The following is a 19,694-nucleotide window of genomic DNA, read 5'->3' on the forward strand; positions in this document are numbered from 1 at the left end:
GTTGGTGTTTGTTTGGTTGGTGTTTGTTTTGTTTGTTTGTTTGCTTGTTGTTTATATTGTTAGTGTGTTTGTTTGTATGTTTGTTTTTTGTTTTATTTATTGTGTTGTTTGTATTGTTCTGTTGTTTTTAAAAGAGTACCAACCTGATCAAAAAGTGAAACGAATGAAGAAAAAATAATCAACATTTTAAATAAGAAAATTAAGTCGGTAAAACTGAATTAATACCATGCAAATGCACATGACATGTGCATTGAGTTAGTTATTAAAAAAATATATGAATCAAGAAAGTGAGAAAAGAGGGGAGAATCCATGGTGAGAGATACAGACAGAGACAGAGGCAGACAAAAGAGGGTGTATAGAGGGAAGGAGAACGGAGAGGGAGAGAGCCAAACAAACAGGGAGAGTGGAAGAAATTGCAAATGAATAGATGATTTGAATAAGCAAGAAAGGAGTGCAAAATGTGAGGAGAGTCTACATCGAAGCTAGAGTTTGTTATAGTTTTTATTTTAATATAGAACTATAAAGAGGTACGAGTTAATCGTTGTAATGATGGGCCTTCAATCTGGAAAACGATAGGAACTGAACGTACAGTATATACATAGTCATGTACTAGAATGTAATTAACAAAAGGTTTATTGATTAACAGCCCAGGGGCAGAGCAAACAATCGTGTGAACAAAAATAATGATTGCGTCACACCTCGAGATCAAAAAGAAACTGACGGAGCGTGTAGGCATCGTGACGATGCAAATTTATATCCTGTATAAAATATATCCATTGAGAAGTATAAGTGCCAGTTTGTGGTAGTATCCTTTTACGGTAAAATACTACTTTTCTCTCGTTGCCTTTTGAGCAGGAAGGCTGTATATGTAGGTAAGTCATTGGCGTATCGAGGGGGGGGGGGGGGGGGGGTGGGTGTTTTAGAATTTTAGAGACATCCTTTATCTGTGTTTTATCTATGCCCCCCCCCCCCTGGCAATAAAAAAGAAGTAACAAAATGTTGTTTTTGTGCTCAACTTGGGGGGGGGGGTGGATGTTGAGGAGGTAAAAAAAAAAAAGGAGTGTTCACCCCCCCCCCCCCCCCGTTGAGCTAACGAAAATAAATTAGTGCTTACTCCCACCCCCACCCCCCCCCCCCTCCGCTTATTCGCCACTAAATATTTTCTTACGAATTGGGCAACAAAAACACCTCCCCAAAATCCCAAATCCTGGCTACGCCCTTGAGGGAAGTTGTGTCTGATAATAGTTATTCCAGACTTAAATCAATCCATTATTGTCAACGAAAGGGACTATAAACTAAAACCAAACATAATTGAATTGTAGAGGCCTATGATATTGGTTTAAAATAACTTTAAAACTGCATTGGAGTACATTAATGTGTTCCGTTCGAAACTTATCAGTAATTATAGTGTCATAGACCAACTTCAAGTTTTTAAGTAGCCCGGGTCGAGGAGTGACAGTATTCTCGAAATCGTCGATTAAAACTGCTAGATGCAACGTATTTGGTATTTTATCATTAAATTATAAGGAGTGAGGTACTACACATTTTGAAGATGTCAGGCTCCTTTGGACATGTAAGTGATGAACTAAAAGTGTATACCGTCACCATATTGTAGGTAACAATACCAGTATTTAGTAGTGGACCCTGCATGCATAAGAAACTTCCTCTCGACAGTGTGATGCCTAATTAGTGACGACGTCATTACGTCACCGGTACCAATCGACTGTATAATATATTGATGAGAGATCATGGTAATAAAACGATTGCGGCGCTGAGTGAAAAAGCGATTATTACTGGTATATTATACTATACAATTATACGTATATCATTCTGAATGGGTGCATACGGGGTGCATAACTATACGTCATTCCAAATACATGAAGAAGAAGAAGAAGAAGAAGAAGAAAAAGAAGAAGAAGAAGAAGAAGAAGAAGAAGAAGAAAAGAAGAAGAGGAAGAAGAAGGAAAACAAAAGAGAAAGAAATAATAGTAGAATTATTATCATTATTATTATTACTTATTAACCTTAAAGGCACACTGTCCTACTTGTAGCTACTTGCTCCCTCTATATAGAAAACTTCCCCAATCGGTGCCTGTTGGTCCCCCATGATCCTCTTGTTCTTATGTTAAATGAGAGCTGAGTTAATGAGATAGCCATCTGTCACAGTGACCTCACTGGCTCGCTGGGTGGTCTAATCCCTTCTAGCTGAAGTAGCAAAGCCTTCTTTTAACATGTAGTATAGTAGTAACATAGTAAGATAGAAGTACAATCTCAGGCATTTCATTGCTGGCCTTTCTTAGCAGCTCGACGGCCAGATTCCTCTATTCGATGATGTACGAAGCACTCCACTTTTTGTATTGCTTCCTTTCATAGGACCTATATACAGTGAATTATCGAGAGAAATCTGCCTTCCAATCCACAGCCTTATTTACGAATATATCCAACGGTCATACACCTAAAATTAATAGTTGTATCTATGTCTTCTCCCCCACGTTGCCTTTATTGAAGGACCCTTTGTGCCCTGAACTTGCACGCGTGAGTTATCAATAATTTTAGTGCTTCACAGCGGTAATATAGCTACTTCAGGCACGTCAGGATCGAAGAAGAAAGAATACGTTTTACTATAATTATGTTTATCAGTACCAGCAAAAACTCATGGTTGAAGGATTAATTAGAACGAAATAACAATATTGATATATAATTATCTTTCCTGACAATTACCACCCCTTCCCCTGCTGCAGACCATCCGACACTCCACGACCCCCCCCCTCCTCCCCCCCTCCCCCTCCACACACACACACACACACGCACACACACACACACACACACACACACACACACCGTCCTCATCAAGAAGATTCTCGTTTCATATCCCACATTGCAATTTCGAACGGAAATTCCAAAAATAGTAGGAAGCCGGAAATAGAAAAGATAATTATGTAGGTATAATCAGGGAAACAGATAGTTAGCCCTCAAGAATAAGAGGAGTAGGCCTATATAGAAGAAAGAGGACGAGGAGGAGGAGGAGGAGAAAAAGAAGGAGAACGAAGACAGTTATAATAATCACAACAACAACAATAATTATAATGTAACGAAGAATATTTAAGAAGAAGAAGAAGGAGAAGAAAAAAACAAGAAGAAGAAAAAGAAGAAAGAGAACAGGAGAAAGAGGAAGAGAAAAAAGAAAGAAAAAGAAGCTCGAGGAAAAGGAAGGCGTACATGAAGCAAAAAGCCCATTCACTCTAAAAATTGAAAGAAGGAAGAAAAAAACACTATAATAAAAAATAGGTCAACAAATATCGAAATATGGAGGAATGACAAAAAAGAAGTATGATAAAATTATGAGGAAAAGAGAAAAAAAATATTACACTATATAATTTTCTCTGAAAATATTTCTGGATTTGCTTTCATGAATATTGCACTTTGGACTCTCCATGACGTCATTCGAAACCGCATCCTTGCCAATTCAATGGCATAGTAACTGTTGTTCTATTGTGTGTACAGTGTCTCGTATGTTGTTTATAATTATCGTCTACTATGTCCCATTTCAGCCAACATCAAATTCTGTAAAACTTTGCAAGAATGATAAATAATTCACTATGTCCTATCTGTGAAATTTAAACATTATCAGTGTCCTATTATGCAAATTATGCAAGGAAAGCCGTTCACTTTCTAGACTTCACTGTCAGACACTATTGCATGACTGATCAGGAAGATCTTCCTGGACTGAGCTGACTCTCCTTTTGGGGGGTAATAACATTAAGAGAAACTCTTTGGCGGCTGAATTTCAGATTTGTAATGGATGATCATAGGTACAGATACCCCGTAAATCATGTTGGGTAGTTTGGGTTATATAATTGCTCTAATTAATACCGATATATTCCGGTAAAATTTAAACTTGTTGGAGAACAAAATATATCATGCCTATTATGGTTGATTCTACCAAGGTCTGCACACTATTAGAAAATTCTAATTATAACATCTGTTGTGAGTTTGATGACGGAGCCTAACCACCATTCATTGAAAAATCAAATAAATGTAAAAAGATTACACAAAGAGGCCAAGACTTTTAAAACTGAATTGTGATATACTGGCAAGTCATTAATAATATTGGATATCTTGTTATCCGTCTAAAATAAGATTAACTACAAAAATAAATACTGTCAGAGTGGTATCTTATGCGCCTTGCGATCCTTCAAAGAGTCGCAATTCTGGTGAAAATTATCATTATAATGACTATAAAATTATGCATATTATATCATTCTGAATTGGGTGCATACGGGGTGCGTCATTCAATACATGTGCATGAAAATGGTTTTACAGTTTAAAACGTAGATGGCAGTATATCACCTTTCTTCAGAATCCTTATCAATCGTCTAACTTCGATCAGACCTGCCCGCCTAAACTGTGTCTAGTTAACATTGATCCAGGGAGGTGGGAAACAGACTTTTTGTCACTGTTCCTATTACAATTTTCTCGATGGTACACTTTCAAAAATCGTTTTCATAGATTGTTGAGGCAGATGAATTAGACTCCTAACAACTTAAAGTATACATTTTCGTCCATTTTCGCCTATTAAAGAAGACGGTCTGGGATTCTGACAAAGAAGAAGCCCCGAATTTATAAATGAAGGTTTGTGGAAATGGACATAAAATAACAGAGGGAACGGGGAAAGCCTTATACAGTCATGTTTGCCATCCCTAATTCTCTTTCAAAATAAAGGCTGTGCGCTCTCCCTACCCCACAGCATACCCGTCCCTCCTGCATGGATCCGTCAAAATATACAGTACATTGTTAAAGTACTGCTGTATGTGTCCTTTATACCCCCCCCCCCCACCGTCAGCATTTCACCTTTTTTCCTCCTGTTAATTTTACTATATACATATAAATTCACGTTCACATATTATACGCTAATATAGAAAAGCATGCAGCAGAAAAGGTGAAGGGTTTCCAGAAATACTCAATGTATGTGTTGAAAGGTTTTATATTATGTCACCCAGGAAAGCGGCCATAGAGTCACGCACAGAACAGCTTCAATTTGCATGTGAATACCTACAACAAAATTTCGAAGTTGGAGATATTGCCTGCAAGCTCAAATGAGAAACCTCCTTGAGACAATGCTAAGTTTTTAAAAATGTGATGACAAATCCACTCCTAATTAAAACTTTCTAAGAAATGAACAAGAATTTGTTTTTGAGTAAGAACTGAATTCGTTCAAGAATTATAGACACTACCCAAATTGTAAAAGTACAGGTACGTGCACATTTTCTATCTCATATTAGGCTGTATCATTCATAATGCATATGGCTAGACAATGTTTATCTTACTGCACAATTTAGCAGTCAAAATGATCATCAATAACACCACTCGAAGAAACGACAATATACATGACACTAGGGTACTTTTATGACATAATTCCATATTCATTTCAAGATTATTTTGTACATAATTATTGGAAGACATACAAGATACACAAAGAGGAAAAGACAAACAGAAAGAAAGAGACAGAGAAGAAAGAGAGAGAGAGGGAGAGAGAGAAAAAGAAAGAGAGAGAGAGAGAGACAGACAGACAGAGAACATGACAGCTGTATTGTGTCTGCTAAATAACAATTATTGGCAAGAATTAACTTTCAAATCAATTTCTTAAAACAGGCCTTTTGGCAAAAATAATAATTTCCCCTGGGAGTACCATTATACAGATATAATGTAAAGTACATATTGATCTCTTATATGATATTTATTGCTCTTGTTTACAATAACATTCAAAATGCCAAATTACGGGAAAATAGACACAACATATAGCACATAATGGTCTTATGAATACTAAATAACTTTTCAAACAATTTATTTTCAATCATAATTTATATTCATAACAATCTGATTTATGTACACACATATTTCAAAGAACAATATATGGCAAATAATTATTTCAGTTCAAGAGTCTATTCACATGGCATCAAAAATGGTTGACTTCAAACGGCAGGCCTATTTAATATAGATCATCCTAAAAAGCAATTTACTAAATAAAACATCAGAAGTGTTCTCTATAGCAAGCTATTTGCTTGAAAATTATTCATGATTATGACAAATGATTTACAAATTTCATTGTGCTTCTGTATCATAAATGTATGATCAAATAAATATCTGCAATACAAATCAATCAGAGTAAAACGGTGACAAATTACCGAATATCATGAGGCAATCAACTGACCCAGATTGAGATACAATGTAGTACAATATAAGAATAAATTTGATGTGCAATATTTTGTTGTTGATTATGTTCTTCGTGTTTTACACAAGATAGTTGAACAAATTAATAGCAGTATTGTTAGTCTTTTCCTTACATGCTTCATCCTAAAAATTGTTAACTCATTTTATGTTCAGTAGATTTTAAAAATTCAGTTTTTATTCTTGTTTGCAAAAGAACTTCATTATTGCATTTCTAGCATTATGGTCATGAGGTTATTGTGTGCCTTTACTATGCAATGGGATGTAAAAATAAATGGTGAAGTTAAATAGACTGGCCTTTAAATAAAAGGATCCCCTAATGCTTTAAAAAAAAATGCACATCATCATCGCCCTCTAGCGTCCCTTTTCCCACACTATCAAACAAAATCATATATATTATCCTATATGATGAACACCAGCCCCCAGTCAACATTACTAGATTCTTAAGAAATAGAATAACCGACTTTAATTTAATCAACTTCTGCTACAAGATTAAAACTATCGATAACACTTGAGGTAGTGGTAACATAGAACTAATAGCCTATAGTACTGAATTTCTCATGCAAATATTGGAAAATTATTTAAAAAAAAAAAAGTAATTTCATAGGCTGTTTGCTCAATATTTCATATGTTCCTACTTCCAAATCTCACATCAATTTTAAATGCAAAATAATTAATTAGCACCTTCATCCCCCTGGGGATTAACGCTGCCTAAATATTGATTTTGTATCGTGTAGAATCTCTTCGGACACTCTTCTTGAAATTGCAAACACTTTCATTATGACATGTTCTCTGTGGCTAAATAGAAAAATGCATGACACCTCTAAGATTTAAAGTTTGTCCCACAAAATGTTACTTGTCATAGATGTGTGTAAACATGGGTGGCAATACTGGGGTTAATCTGAAAATATGAAACAGCTTTGTCAATCTAAACATATGTAATTTGAATGTTACGTTATCCTGAAGCCTGCAAATTCATATCACATGAATCACCAAAAACAAACTTCAGACTAACAGACTGCAACCATGGACAATCACGCTCCTTGAAACATCCAGGCACATAATTTGGCACTTTCATTTTTTTGGATTTCAAATCAACAGAACTCTTACTTTCACAAAGTGAATGAGTTATCGGGAAGCTACAATGGGTCGGTAGATGAGTTCCTTCATGATCTCGTTGCTACCAGCATAGATGGAGTTCACCCTGGTGTCACAGAATGCCCTAGCGATGGGGTACTCCCACATGTAACCCCATCCACCGTGGAGCTGAAGGCATTCTGTTGCTATTTTGTTGGCAGCATCAGTGGTCCTGAATAATTAGAAGATGGAAACAATGATAATAAATATAATAATGACTATGATGAAATAATACATTCATTGTGTGCTTTTATAGTCACTCTCCGTAGTATTAGGGATTGGATTACTCACTATATCTATTACAATACAGCAATACTTCTATACTAGTAATTAACAAAATTCCTAATTTGCATTTTTATTGATAGATATTTAGATCAGAATTAAAAATTGGCGAAAACATTCATTAGTGCAAACAACAATGTTCATACTCATCGTAGAGGATGTATAAAATGAAATATTTTATAAAGGCCTACTATTTATTTGCTGCGTTTTTGCTCATGAAAGTCATTTGAATATCATTTCTAGACAAAATTTAGGGATATATCCCTACTTCAGTTTTTAAAATATTTCTTTTCAATAGTTCAAAGTTTAAGAAATTGTACAAAGGACAACATTACCATTTTCTAAAAGCCTAAAAAGCTCACTCGAACCCATTTCATTATTTGGAAACAAAGGTCATCCCGGTATTTTGATTTCATGAAATTATCTTTCAATATTAGTATGAGTATCCAAAACTTATTACATTGGAGCTCAATGTCTGAGGGTATAATAACAGCGACTCACTTTTTTTCAAGTCCTGTCGAAAATCATGCATGTTATGTTATTATAATATGTTGATTTAACAAATAAAGTAAGTACGAAATATCTTTCTTGAATTCTAGTATCCTCACCAGAGTTTTGCCATGGAAGCAGTGTAGGTGTCTAACTTTCCGTTGAGGCCCAACTCCAAGCAGTTATCTACAAAGCTCCTACCCACACAAAGCAGTGTCTTTAGCTCTGCAAGCTTGTGTTGGATTACCTGCAAGACATAAATATACCATTGTTCATCAGTAATTCATCTTGTGGTAATAATATGATTCCACAGCAGTTTTAATACTGTCGAGGTAGACAAGACATAATTATCATTGTTATGATTTTGATCTCTCTCTCTCTCTCTCTCTCTTTTAGTTACTCCTCTCTTCCCAAGCCATCTCTGCAGGCTATCCAAACATAGTAGCTTCTTCTGCCTCTAACCCCCTTTCCTTCTCTCTTTCCTGTCAATACCAGATTTTATAAAGCTTTTTGCAATCATTCATTATCCCTTTTTTGTATCTTTCTTTCTTTTTGCCTTCTACTATTTCCCTCCATTTTTTCCCCTCTTTTTTTATTCCCCTCCCCCAAATTTCGAACTTCTTAGCTACATAATATTTGTCTATATATTGATTTCTAAGCATATTTTGTGCATGTTATATTGTAAAACAGCATTTGAGGAACTAACACTTCAACAAGCTCTGCTTCAAGTTAGTTCCTCTTTTCTCGTGCTTTTTTCCATCATATTAGTCGTTACATTGCATATTTTTTGAGATATAATTATTCTTGTATTATGTTTTTGCATGAGAAATAAATATCATTTGAATCATTTGAATCAAAATCAAAAACCAACTAATTTTGATTTAACAAAAAAAGTCCATCCCAAGTTATATAAGGCATTGTATTCAATGAGTAGAACATACTTAAGTGGTGATATTATAATATTGTATAATGTATCAGAATAGTAGAGCATATCTCAGTAAAGTGTCTCATTAGAGAATCTTTTAAAGTTCAGTGTACCCTTAAAATTAGTAAACTGATTAAAATATTTATATTTTCATACAACTCGACTCTTTGTTAACTTTGTATAAAATTTTGAGAGCACACTCTCCCCGCTACATTCATGTATTCATCAGCAACAAGTGCAACATTAATACATTTCACTTTAAAGAATTATCCCAAGTGTTGCATGAATACTTTAAAAAAATAGTTTGCTGGCCAATGGGATAATGAGAAAAACAGAAAGACAGAAAAATGACCCCACGAAATAATGCATCTACATGTATAGCACCATCTGCAGGGGTGGATGCATCATGATCCACACCACTTCACACAAACCACTTCCACTACACCAGCATACCAACCTGAATATTGGAAAGAGTTTTGCCGAAAGCCTTGCGTTGCCTCACATAGTTCCTGGTCTCTTCAAACATGAATTCTGCATGGGCCTGGGATCCGACAGCTACAATCAGTCGTTCCCTTGGAAGCTGATCCATGAGGCAGTAGAATCCTTGATTCTCCTTACCCAAGAGGGCAGACTTTGGCAGTCGAACATCATCAAAGAATAGCTCGCAGGTGTCCTAACAATTAACAAAAAATCATCATAGTTCTGTTGTTATCACAGTTGTATGACACTACAGTGATATTTGCTCCACAATCAATTTCCCACACTAACCAATTTGGAAAACCATGAAGCTAACATTATATTCTAATATTAACCCAAACGCGATCCTAACCTTAACCCTATAACTTAGACAAGTAGAACCCGGAGCAAATGGTGACAGGGCATTTTTCGGATCACCAGTATTATTGTACGAACCCTGAACATTTATTTTATATTCATAATAATTTGATTTTAAAAATGCCACTTCCTGTAGATACCTCGCGCTGAAATGTCAATATTTTTTTTAGCTGAGCTGGCATACAAGGAATGCATTCCAGAAGTTCCTTCTACCATTCAACCGTTTACTTCCTATGAACTTGACCTTGTGACATCACAATTCAAGTGTCTGAAGGTGGGATATGTGCTGTTCTCGTATCCGGACACCTACCCCTGGACATCCATCCCCGGATAACCACCCCAGTCAACTACCCCCGAGGACAACTACCCCCTAGGACAAGTATACCCCCTATGGTAACCACCCAAGGACAACTACCCCCTAGGACCCCCTGGACAACTACCCCTAGGATAGTTTTCCGGGGGATTTGTCCTAGAGGATGGTTGTCGTAGGGGTAGTTGTCCGGGTGGTAGTTGTCCAGGGGTTGTTGTCCTAGGGGGCAGTTGCCCTGGGGGGGGGGGGGGGTAGTTCACTTGGGGTGGTTATCCGGGGGTGGATGTCCAGGGTAGGTGTCCTAGAACCGCTGTTCTGTGCATCGTTCATGTTGCAAGACTTACCACAGCCTTTTGTCCGACCTTCTCCAAGGGTTTGCCCTTGGTGAATCCTGGCATGCCCTCCTCCACCAGGAAAAGTCCTATGCCATGAGCCTTCTTCTGAGCACTCAGGTCTGTGATGGCTACCACAATCACCACGTCAGACAGGTAACCGTTGGTGATGAATACCTGAAGGGTTGTGAGATAGACAGGAGACCTGTTATGTACACATTTTTGTTTCATTCTCTCAACTTTGAATACTTTGCTGACCAATGACAATTTAGTAACAGAACATGATGTACACCTGAAGGGATGTGCAATACATGGAAGTGATATATCTGAAGTTCAAGAAACATACGAGAATGAAATTTTGACTTGAAATACTGTATCATTGATGAATAATATGAGTATGGAATACATTCTGTGTATATAAACTTCATGATACAGGTAACCATTGCTGTTTCTAGAAGAAAAGATTTTTAGTCTTAATCATCGCTCAATAATTAAATTGTTGGAAGTCTTTGCCAACCACGCCAAAGTGATGTGAGGAAGATAATATGATGCCTGTCATTTTTCATGGTGACAAATATGCTCAAGTGAGCATCACACTTGATTTTAACTGTTTGAAACTTTCAACATGAAGGGTTTTCCGGATCAGAATAACTCTTCATAGACTTATTTGCAGTCCACTTTTGGAGTTAAAACAAGAATAAATGACCTAATAGCCCCAAATGTAATAGCACCATCTTTTTATAGCAATACCGTCACAATATTCAAGGCTAAAAACCTTTAATTTCAGAAATTTACCTCTCGACCTTTGACTCATTTACCCTAAAACTATCGAGACTGTCTTCCTATGTTGATACATACTATCATGACGTTTGAAGTTCATAAATTAAGTGGTTCTTGAGATATCGCGATAACGAAAAAGGGAGACGGACGGATTGATGGACAGACAACGCGAAAACATAATGCATCCGGCACTACCTTTGGCAGGTGGAGGCATAAAAATAAGCATCAGTACAGTTCAGTTGTACCATAATTGTTTCTAACTAAAGTCAACAGATGATACAAGTTTGAATTACATGACACAGAACTTCACAAGAATCACAATTCATAAGAAAACAGAAAGATACAAGTATATCAAAGTCCTCGTAAAAGCAGAATTCTTACCTTGCTTCCATTCAGGATATAGTCATCCCCATCTTTCTTGGCAATTGTTTTGATTCCCTGTAAGTCACTGTCCAGTGAAATAGATAATAAACACAGTTATGATTTCTTGAATCTATGTTACCAACGGGGGTTATTACATATTATGTATTCTGTACTAACTTCAACAGCTTCGTTCGCCTTGCAGAAAGTGGGGATGAAATTCTTTTCTTGGACTAACTGATGTCGAGACAAAAGATTTTTGTTTAAAACAATTAAATGTGTAAAAGCCCACCTTTTTTCTTTCCTATTTCTTCCTTCATCCACAAGAAAAGTTGTTTTTATATTTACTCCAATACTTAGATTACAGAGAAAAGAGAGTCTTCTCCTTTTTCAAGGAGCTCTACCTTTCATAAGTGTAAATTAACTCGATGTATATGGCACTGAAATGCTCCAGCAACAGTTACTCTGCTGTAAAAATTTCTTCACAAACCGAATTCTTATTCTTCAACCGTTGACCAAAGACTGTACCTAACCCTTGCCCTAACCCTAACCCTAAATCTAACTTCAAACCCAAATGCAACCCTAGCCCTAGCTCTATATCTTTGATGAAATAAAGCCAGGAGCAATAATATTGTTGCCAGGCGCGTACGCAGGATTTTTTCAAGGGGGGGGTTTTAACATTTATAAATCGGTCCGAAAATTTCGCAACGACTCAGCCAGCCGCTGAATAAGCGGGGGGGGGGGGGGGGGGGGGGGGGGGGGGGGGGGGGGGTAAGAGGACACATTTTTTTTTTTTTGGTCCCAAAAAAATCGCAACGACTCAGCCGACGCTGAATGGACGCGGTGAATGGGGGGGGGGGGGGGGGGGGGGGGGGGGGGGGGGGGGGGGGGGGGGGGGGGGGGGGGGGGGGGGGGGGGGGGGTAAGAGGACACTTTTTTTTTTTTTTTTTGGTCTCGAAATTTGGAAATTTGACATTTTGCTTGGGGGGGGGTAAGGTCACCTTTTTTAGGTCGGCCATGGGAATAATTTTTTTTTTTTTATTTTTTTTTTAATAATTAAAAAAAAAAAAAAAAAAAAAAAAAAAAAATTCAAAAGGGGGGGGGGGGTTTTAGGTTTTTTTTAGGGGGGTTACACACAAAAAATTTCCAAAGGGGGGGGTTTAACCCCCCAAACCCCCCCCCCTGCGTACGCGCCTGATTGTTGCTTGAGCAAATGTCGGAGCACCAACTACCCACCAGTAGCGTACGCAGGATTTTTTCAAGGGGGGGGGGGTTAACATTTTAAATCTGGCCGAAAAAAAAGGGGGAGGGTTGCTCCACAATACTAACATTAAAAAAAATGAAGGGGGGTTCAACACCCCCCCCCCCCCACCCCCCTGCGTACGCGACTGCTACCCACCTTCCTGCAGCCGGTTCCGTCATGGCAATAGCCCCATTTTCTTTCCTGCTGCCATATCCGGGATGAACTTCTCAATCTGCTCCGGTGTACCATACTCAGCGATGTAAGGCATTACAATGTCACTGTGTAGGGGGAACGATGAGCCAGCTCCGTTCACATATGCTCTGAAATGAGAAGGGAAGACACACTTCAACATAGGCCTTATGACTCCTTTATAATGTTACAAAGTTTGTGAGAAATCTCGATCATGGTTCTCTAGATACAGCAGAAGAAATGATAAGAACTGAAACATAATTATTGATGTCCATTGTTTGTTACTTATACTATAGCTGGACAAGACATGTGCTTACAATATAACGTTTATACTACCCTGTCTAAATAACAACAGAATGAGGAATCTTCATGGTTACTGTTTTATGATTTAACCTTGAACTCAACGACCAATATCAATAATTATCCTTAAAACTTTTGAACTTTGATGGAAGGATCCTACATGTAAAAGATATGATCACATTATCTCCCGGTTGAACTGACGCGTAATTCATAGACAGAGCTTGAACTTTAAATCCTATTTAGCATTATTAAAATTTAGCTAAGTGAAGAAGAAAAAAAGTGGGCAGCTACAATAACATTTCTCAAGCAAACTGTTACTTACTGCTCCTCCCATGTGATTGCAGTCATAAGGAGATCACCACCAACCCCGCCTTTCTCTTCTGGGATGGCCACGCCTAGCAACCCAGCAGCACCCATCTTCTGCCAAATCTCCTTATCAACATGTCTCTGCTTCTCATACCTGTTCAAGAAATACAATAATGATACACACCAGGTAATACATCATCATCAAATGAGGATATCTAACCACTTGAATACTAGTGAACACAATATAATGCTAAAAACACATTCCAATTTTGAAAAAACATTGTTTCTACATTTTCTGCTTTTTGAAAACCATAAATATTTCCTGTGATTCTGAATCAAAGATAATTTGTGACTTAGTGAGTTACATCTGTTATACAATGTAAGCATTTAAGTTACGATCCACTTCAGCAGCACTTATGACCTAAACTACATATCACATGAAAATACCAAACACACATTATGCTAAGTTTCTTAGCAGAAGTACCCTGGTGCTGATACCAATTATGAGGTACTTCAGAAAATGGTTCTAGGACACCTACCCCCTGAACATCCACCGGAGCAAACTACTAGGACAACTACCCCGGACATCTACCCCCAGACAACTACCCCTTGTTCTAGGGGTAGTTGTCCGGGTGTAGTTGTCCTAGGGGGTAGTTGTCCTAGGGGGGTAGTAGTCTGGGGGGGGGTAGTTGTCCGGGGGGTAGTTGTCCCGGGAGTAGTCGTCCTATAGAGGGTGGTTGTCCTAGGGGGTAGTTGACTGGGGGTGGTTATCCGGGGATGGATGTCCAGGGTGTAGGTGTCCGGATACGTCAGAAAATATATAGCAAACAAGGGGTACTTTATGTGTCAATGCATACTTTCAACCTGCAACATTGCTGCTATTGTCATTACAACCAACTACCCCCCCCCTCCTCCTGTAACAAAGGCCATTTTTCACTCATTTACGGACCAAAGGTTAATGATATTTCTGCCATACAAGAAGCCTGAGCTAGCCTACCTATCCTGATTAGGTGCCACCTCTTCTTGGAAGAACCTACGAGCAGAAGCTCTGAACATGTCATGCTCCTCACCGAACAGAGATCTGGTCCCTATATCCATCATGGTATCTGCTTGGCCTGTACATGGTCTCGTGCTCTGGTGCCGTCTACAATAAGTGAAAGAAAAAAAGGAATAAATTGTTTTCAAAGAAACAAAGAAAAGATGGAGATTTTTGTTTAGGGTTCCTATATTTAGTCTACTTGTATAGTTGTATCACATAAGGTCTTGACTAGGTAACTTAAAAACTCTAGGAGAGGTAGAGAGCAGTAAAATTTAAAGGAAATGAATCCAGTGAAAAGGGGTATGACTTTGCATCTAGGCACTACAGTAGTCTACAGCTGTATTCACCCTAAGTTCATTCTAATTGCAGTACAATTATTCTTGACCTTTAGGGCCTTGTAGTATAAAAATGAAAATATAAAATATCAACAAACAATTAATTCTACAAATCCTCTGTATATCCATTCCTGCTACAATAAATTCTATCTTTCTGTGACATAAATGATATATATATAAAGACAAGTTGAAGTTACTAGTGATTGCAAAAGAAAAGATTCTTTGAACATCGGGAACTTTTCGAGGGAGATACAATCAATCACATATCAGTTTAGTTCATGGACACAGAAGGAGGTAAAATAGCCAGAAGAAAAAACACACCCGTATAATACAGAATTACACACGCACTCACACAGACATTATGTCTATTTAATATTAGTGATGGATTAAGTTTAGATAATTCATAACAAATTTGTTTGTATTTGGCCAATATAGGCCTACTCAGTATTCAATGGTCAATATGACATCATCAAATCTATACCATTTCTATAAACACCACACACTTTAATACTAGATCAAGATTTCATTACACTATTTCATATATTTTCTTTTTGGCTGCATTCAGGACTGATTGATAAATCCAATTCATTATCAAGGTTGTTGCTTTACAGGTAAAAGCCGGTAGGGGTAAAAATTGCGGTTCAATTAAGGGTTTTGGGTGCAAAATATACATTCAATATTGTATAAATATTGCCTTCAGAGGTTTAGATGGCATTACTTCAACCTAAATTTACAACAAAGCAGAAATATATGCTCAAATGTTCAATGCTTAAGTGCATTCGCGATATGTATCGATAAACATGATAATTTACCAAATATATCGATTAGTAGGCAGTTTCCCGACAAAATTTGTATCATCGCGTATTAGCCAAACGTATTCTTCACATGATTGGTAATAAGAGCTTCCATTTCATTTTTGAGAGGGGGCATTTCTAAAGTTGGTCTAAAGCTAATACCTTTAATGTTTCCTCGACTTTGTTTAATCATTTGTTTATTTTGATTGTCTATATGCTTCAAACTATTATGATGATTAGAAAGAAACAGAGGAAAACTATAATTAAGTAGTTAGATTTGTTAAATTGTATTGATCTCCTATCACGAGACAAATGATTGTTGATGAAAACAACTATTCCATATAAGATAATGATACATAAGAAAATGTCAATCTAATATAAAAATAAACACATTTTGAACAAATTAGTGGGGCATTTGAACTACCGGTATAAGAAACGTATTGTGTTACAGCATTGACTCTGAGCCTTAAATGCTTGATAAAAACATCCAACCAAACTCTGGGTCAATATGAAAGCGGGTCCAAAGTCCGTTTGCAAAAAAACTGTTTGCTCTTTTTAATACAGTTCCAAACTACGGTATGTACAAAAAACCCTCCAAGTCGCCTGTATGACCTATATACAGTATTTCATTCGGTTTTGTTGACAGAGTAACGTCGACATTGATCGTCATTCAAGATTACTTGTTCTACGCCGAGTCATGCTCGCAGCTTGTAGATATACACCTGGAAATATAGGCAAAAGGGCATTGGATTCAAAATACAATGCTGAAGAGGACTTCCCACAGATAACAATAGTAGAAGATTAACTCTTATCCCTAAACAGACGACACGTAAAGGCACTTTACAGGACTTACTTTCATGCTACTTAAGATAATTAGAATAAATTTTGTTTTATTGAAAATGGAAATGAATAAAATGAATTGAAAACGAATTTATTTGAATAACTTTGTATGAGAATTCTCCTGTGCTTCTAATACTAGGTCTACATAAATTAATATAATTTTTAAAAATATTCCTGCCCAAATACAATATACACGGATCTATGTAGTTCACACAAGGTAAATTCATTAGCAGATCACTTATTATGTAGACTTTTGGTGTCTGGTCTATGTTGAAAGCAGTGCTACACAATATGCAGGGTCTCCATGCCATTAACACCTTTCCCAGTTGATGCACATTGTATTTTAGATTAACATTTGAATATAAACTTAGCCTGAGATAACTCGAGGTAAAAAAGATTATTTAGAGCAGGTTAAGGAGTGTAATTGCTTATCACTTTGAGTGAACATTATATGCCTGTATAGGCTCTAATTCAAATGTCAAATAATTATGACTATATAACACATTCATATTCTTCACCAAAGTTCTTCCAAACAATGTGCTGATCTACCTCTATAATATATCATGATATATTATGCAATGCTTCCAGTTCAGAAATATGCGTACAAATGCGTTTTTTGATAAATATAAGCCTATAATTTTAGCTAAGAGTCTACTAGAACTCTGCTCATTCCATGATTACATCTGAAATAACAATTGTATAAAACTTATTATTGAGTGAAGGTAACTTTTAACACCGATATTAACTACTATGGCAACATCACTCAACAGCCAATCAAAAAAACAGCCTTTGTAGACTCATTTACAAACTCATTCAACAAATCAATGATAATTTAATATATAATAACAATGACATCCATTGAGGACGGACACACTTCAATAACTCATGCATATTTAGCATTCAAGACATTACATTTTTATGAAATTTGAAGAATAAAAAAAATCGTTTAGAACTACATAGCACGACATTCTATTATACTATAAGTACGAAATTAATTCCTTTGGAAAGATCTAAACTCCTTTAGTTATAGGTAAACTAGTTCCCGACAATCATGACAATACATTCTTAGCGGCTAGCCTCCAATGCCTATAGCTATGTGATAATATTCAATACAGATATTTATATCATCGCCTAGCCTCCAATGCCGGACAATCAGCCGTCACGATCAGCGGAGAGTCACAAAGATATATTCTTGCTAAATCTATATACTGAATCTAATCAAGTTAGATCTAAAGTATTGGATCTAGCTGTCTACTTGCCTTTGACAATGTTGGCTCAAAACACTAAGATCACTTGTTTTCTGGAAACACCCTCGAGTGGATGATAATTTTGTGATTTGACGCAACATTTTGGAAGCCATACTGGTCAGGATTGTGATTACTGTCAACTGTGAGCGCTTGTACGGGTCTTACGTCTGTGGCTGCGTATAAGGACTCCAATCAGGACCCCCTGGACAATCACCCCCCCCCCCCCGGAAAATCACCCACAAGACAACCACCCCGGGGACGATTAAAAACACCCACCCCTGGGAAATTACCCCCCCCCCCCCCACTAAGACAACCAAGGACAACCACCCCCTCCGAGGAAAATTCCCCCCTGTCCATTGAAGGGAAAGTCCTCCCAGATAATAATTGATATTCATTCTTTTTTAGGGGTAATTGTCCTTGGGGTAGAGGGGGGGGGGGGGGCTAATTTTCCAAGGGGTTAATTATCGGGGGCTACTTTTCAGGGGAGAATTTTCCTCGGGGATGGGTGTGATTGTCCAGGGGGGTAATTTTCAGGGGGGGGGGTAATTATTTTGTTTAACCCTTGACCGATATGTATATGTACGTATAGGTAGAAAAGGAGGGGTGAGTATATGTGACGGTTAGGTCAGGGGCGGGGCGCGGGCGGGGCATCGGTCGGTGAAGCTGCAGAGGTCTCAAAAGAGGACGGGGCCGGGGGGGGGGGGGGCTAGTGGGGGATATGGATGGGGTATTGGCGGATAGGGATGTGGGCGGACGGGGGTGTGGGTATGGGCCGGAATAGTTTTCAGAATACCCTGCGACCGTAACGTGATAAAGAAGCCTGACGTAAACTTACCATGCACCAAGTATATTAACATCTGATCATTATTTTTAGCCGCTGGAATATGTCTTAGAACTAACGTAAGTGTACTAATAAATACTAGGCCTTGTAACAGTGGCAGTATGAATATTGTAAATAATTGTCAATAAACACCTTTTTTTATCACGTGTACCTCCATCATATATAAGAAACAAACATTACCAGGGGCGGCGAGGGAGGGGGGAACGAAATGCGAGGACGAGGGAGCAGTGGCGTAAGACCAAAACGTTTGGGGGCAAAAAAAATCCGCATCACCACACTCTTACGTGTTACGCAGGCCTGGGAACATTTTCAAAGGTGGGGGGGGCTCAAAGTATTTACGATCAGGTAGAGCAAAGCAAAGCAAATGGAGCGTAAATTGGCGTTGGGTCCAGGGGCAAAGCCCGGCGGGTGTCAAGGGGCGGAGCCTCATGAAGCTCAGGGGTTTTTGCATTTATTAAGGTCAGATAAGCATCCTGGGGCGGAGCCCCCGGAAGCTCAGGGAGTTTAGGCATTTAATTACGGTCAGATGAGCATATTTTGATGCCTTATTTGTGACAGTGGCAGGCAGGTCACTTGGAGTGGGGTCCAGGGGGCGGATCCCAGAAGCTCAGGCGTTTTAGGCATTTAATTACGGTCAGATGAGCAAACCATGCAGGGTCCCGCTTAGGGCCCTTGTGGGTCCAGGGGGGCAGGGCCCCCGAAACTCAGCGAAAAATCATGCCATTTCAACAACATTTGTAAATCACTGGTATCGAACTAGAAATAAACCACGTTTGAATTGGGGGGGGGGGGGTAAGGTCAACTTTTTTTAGGTCAGCCAATGGTTATAATTTTTTTTTTTTTTATTTTTTATAATAAAAAAAAGAAGCTCCCCCCCCCATCA

The 19,694-nt window shown here is 38.0% G+C and overlaps 1 protein-coding gene across 1 annotated transcript; it reads right to left on the reverse strand.

Annotated features, from left to right (window-relative positions):
* Window positions 1–6,688: 6,688 nt before the first annotated feature.
* On the reverse strand, window positions 6,689–18,158 carry LOC581996 (long-chain specific acyl-CoA dehydrogenase, mitochondrial). The gene is given in 10 exon segments (XM_030973420.1): window positions 6,689–7,537; window positions 8,256–8,383; window positions 9,519–9,734; window positions 10,550–10,714; window positions 11,699–11,765; window positions 13,077–13,116; window positions 13,119–13,240; window positions 13,732–13,869; window positions 14,713–14,859; window positions 17,983–18,158. Coding segments are annotated over 10 exon segments (1,305 nt in total). The 5' UTR covers window positions 18,084–18,158; the 3' UTR covers window positions 6,689–7,356.
* Window positions 18,159–19,694: the final 1,536 nt, after the last annotated feature.

The sequence above is a fragment of the Strongylocentrotus purpuratus genome, unplaced genomic scaffold, assembly GCF_000002235.5.
Source record: "Strongylocentrotus purpuratus isolate Spur 01 unplaced genomic scaffold, Spur_5.0 spur5_scaffold_6, whole genome shotgun sequence".
Classification (NCBI taxonomy): Eukaryota; Metazoa; Echinodermata; class Echinoidea; order Camarodonta; family Strongylocentrotidae; genus Strongylocentrotus; species Strongylocentrotus purpuratus.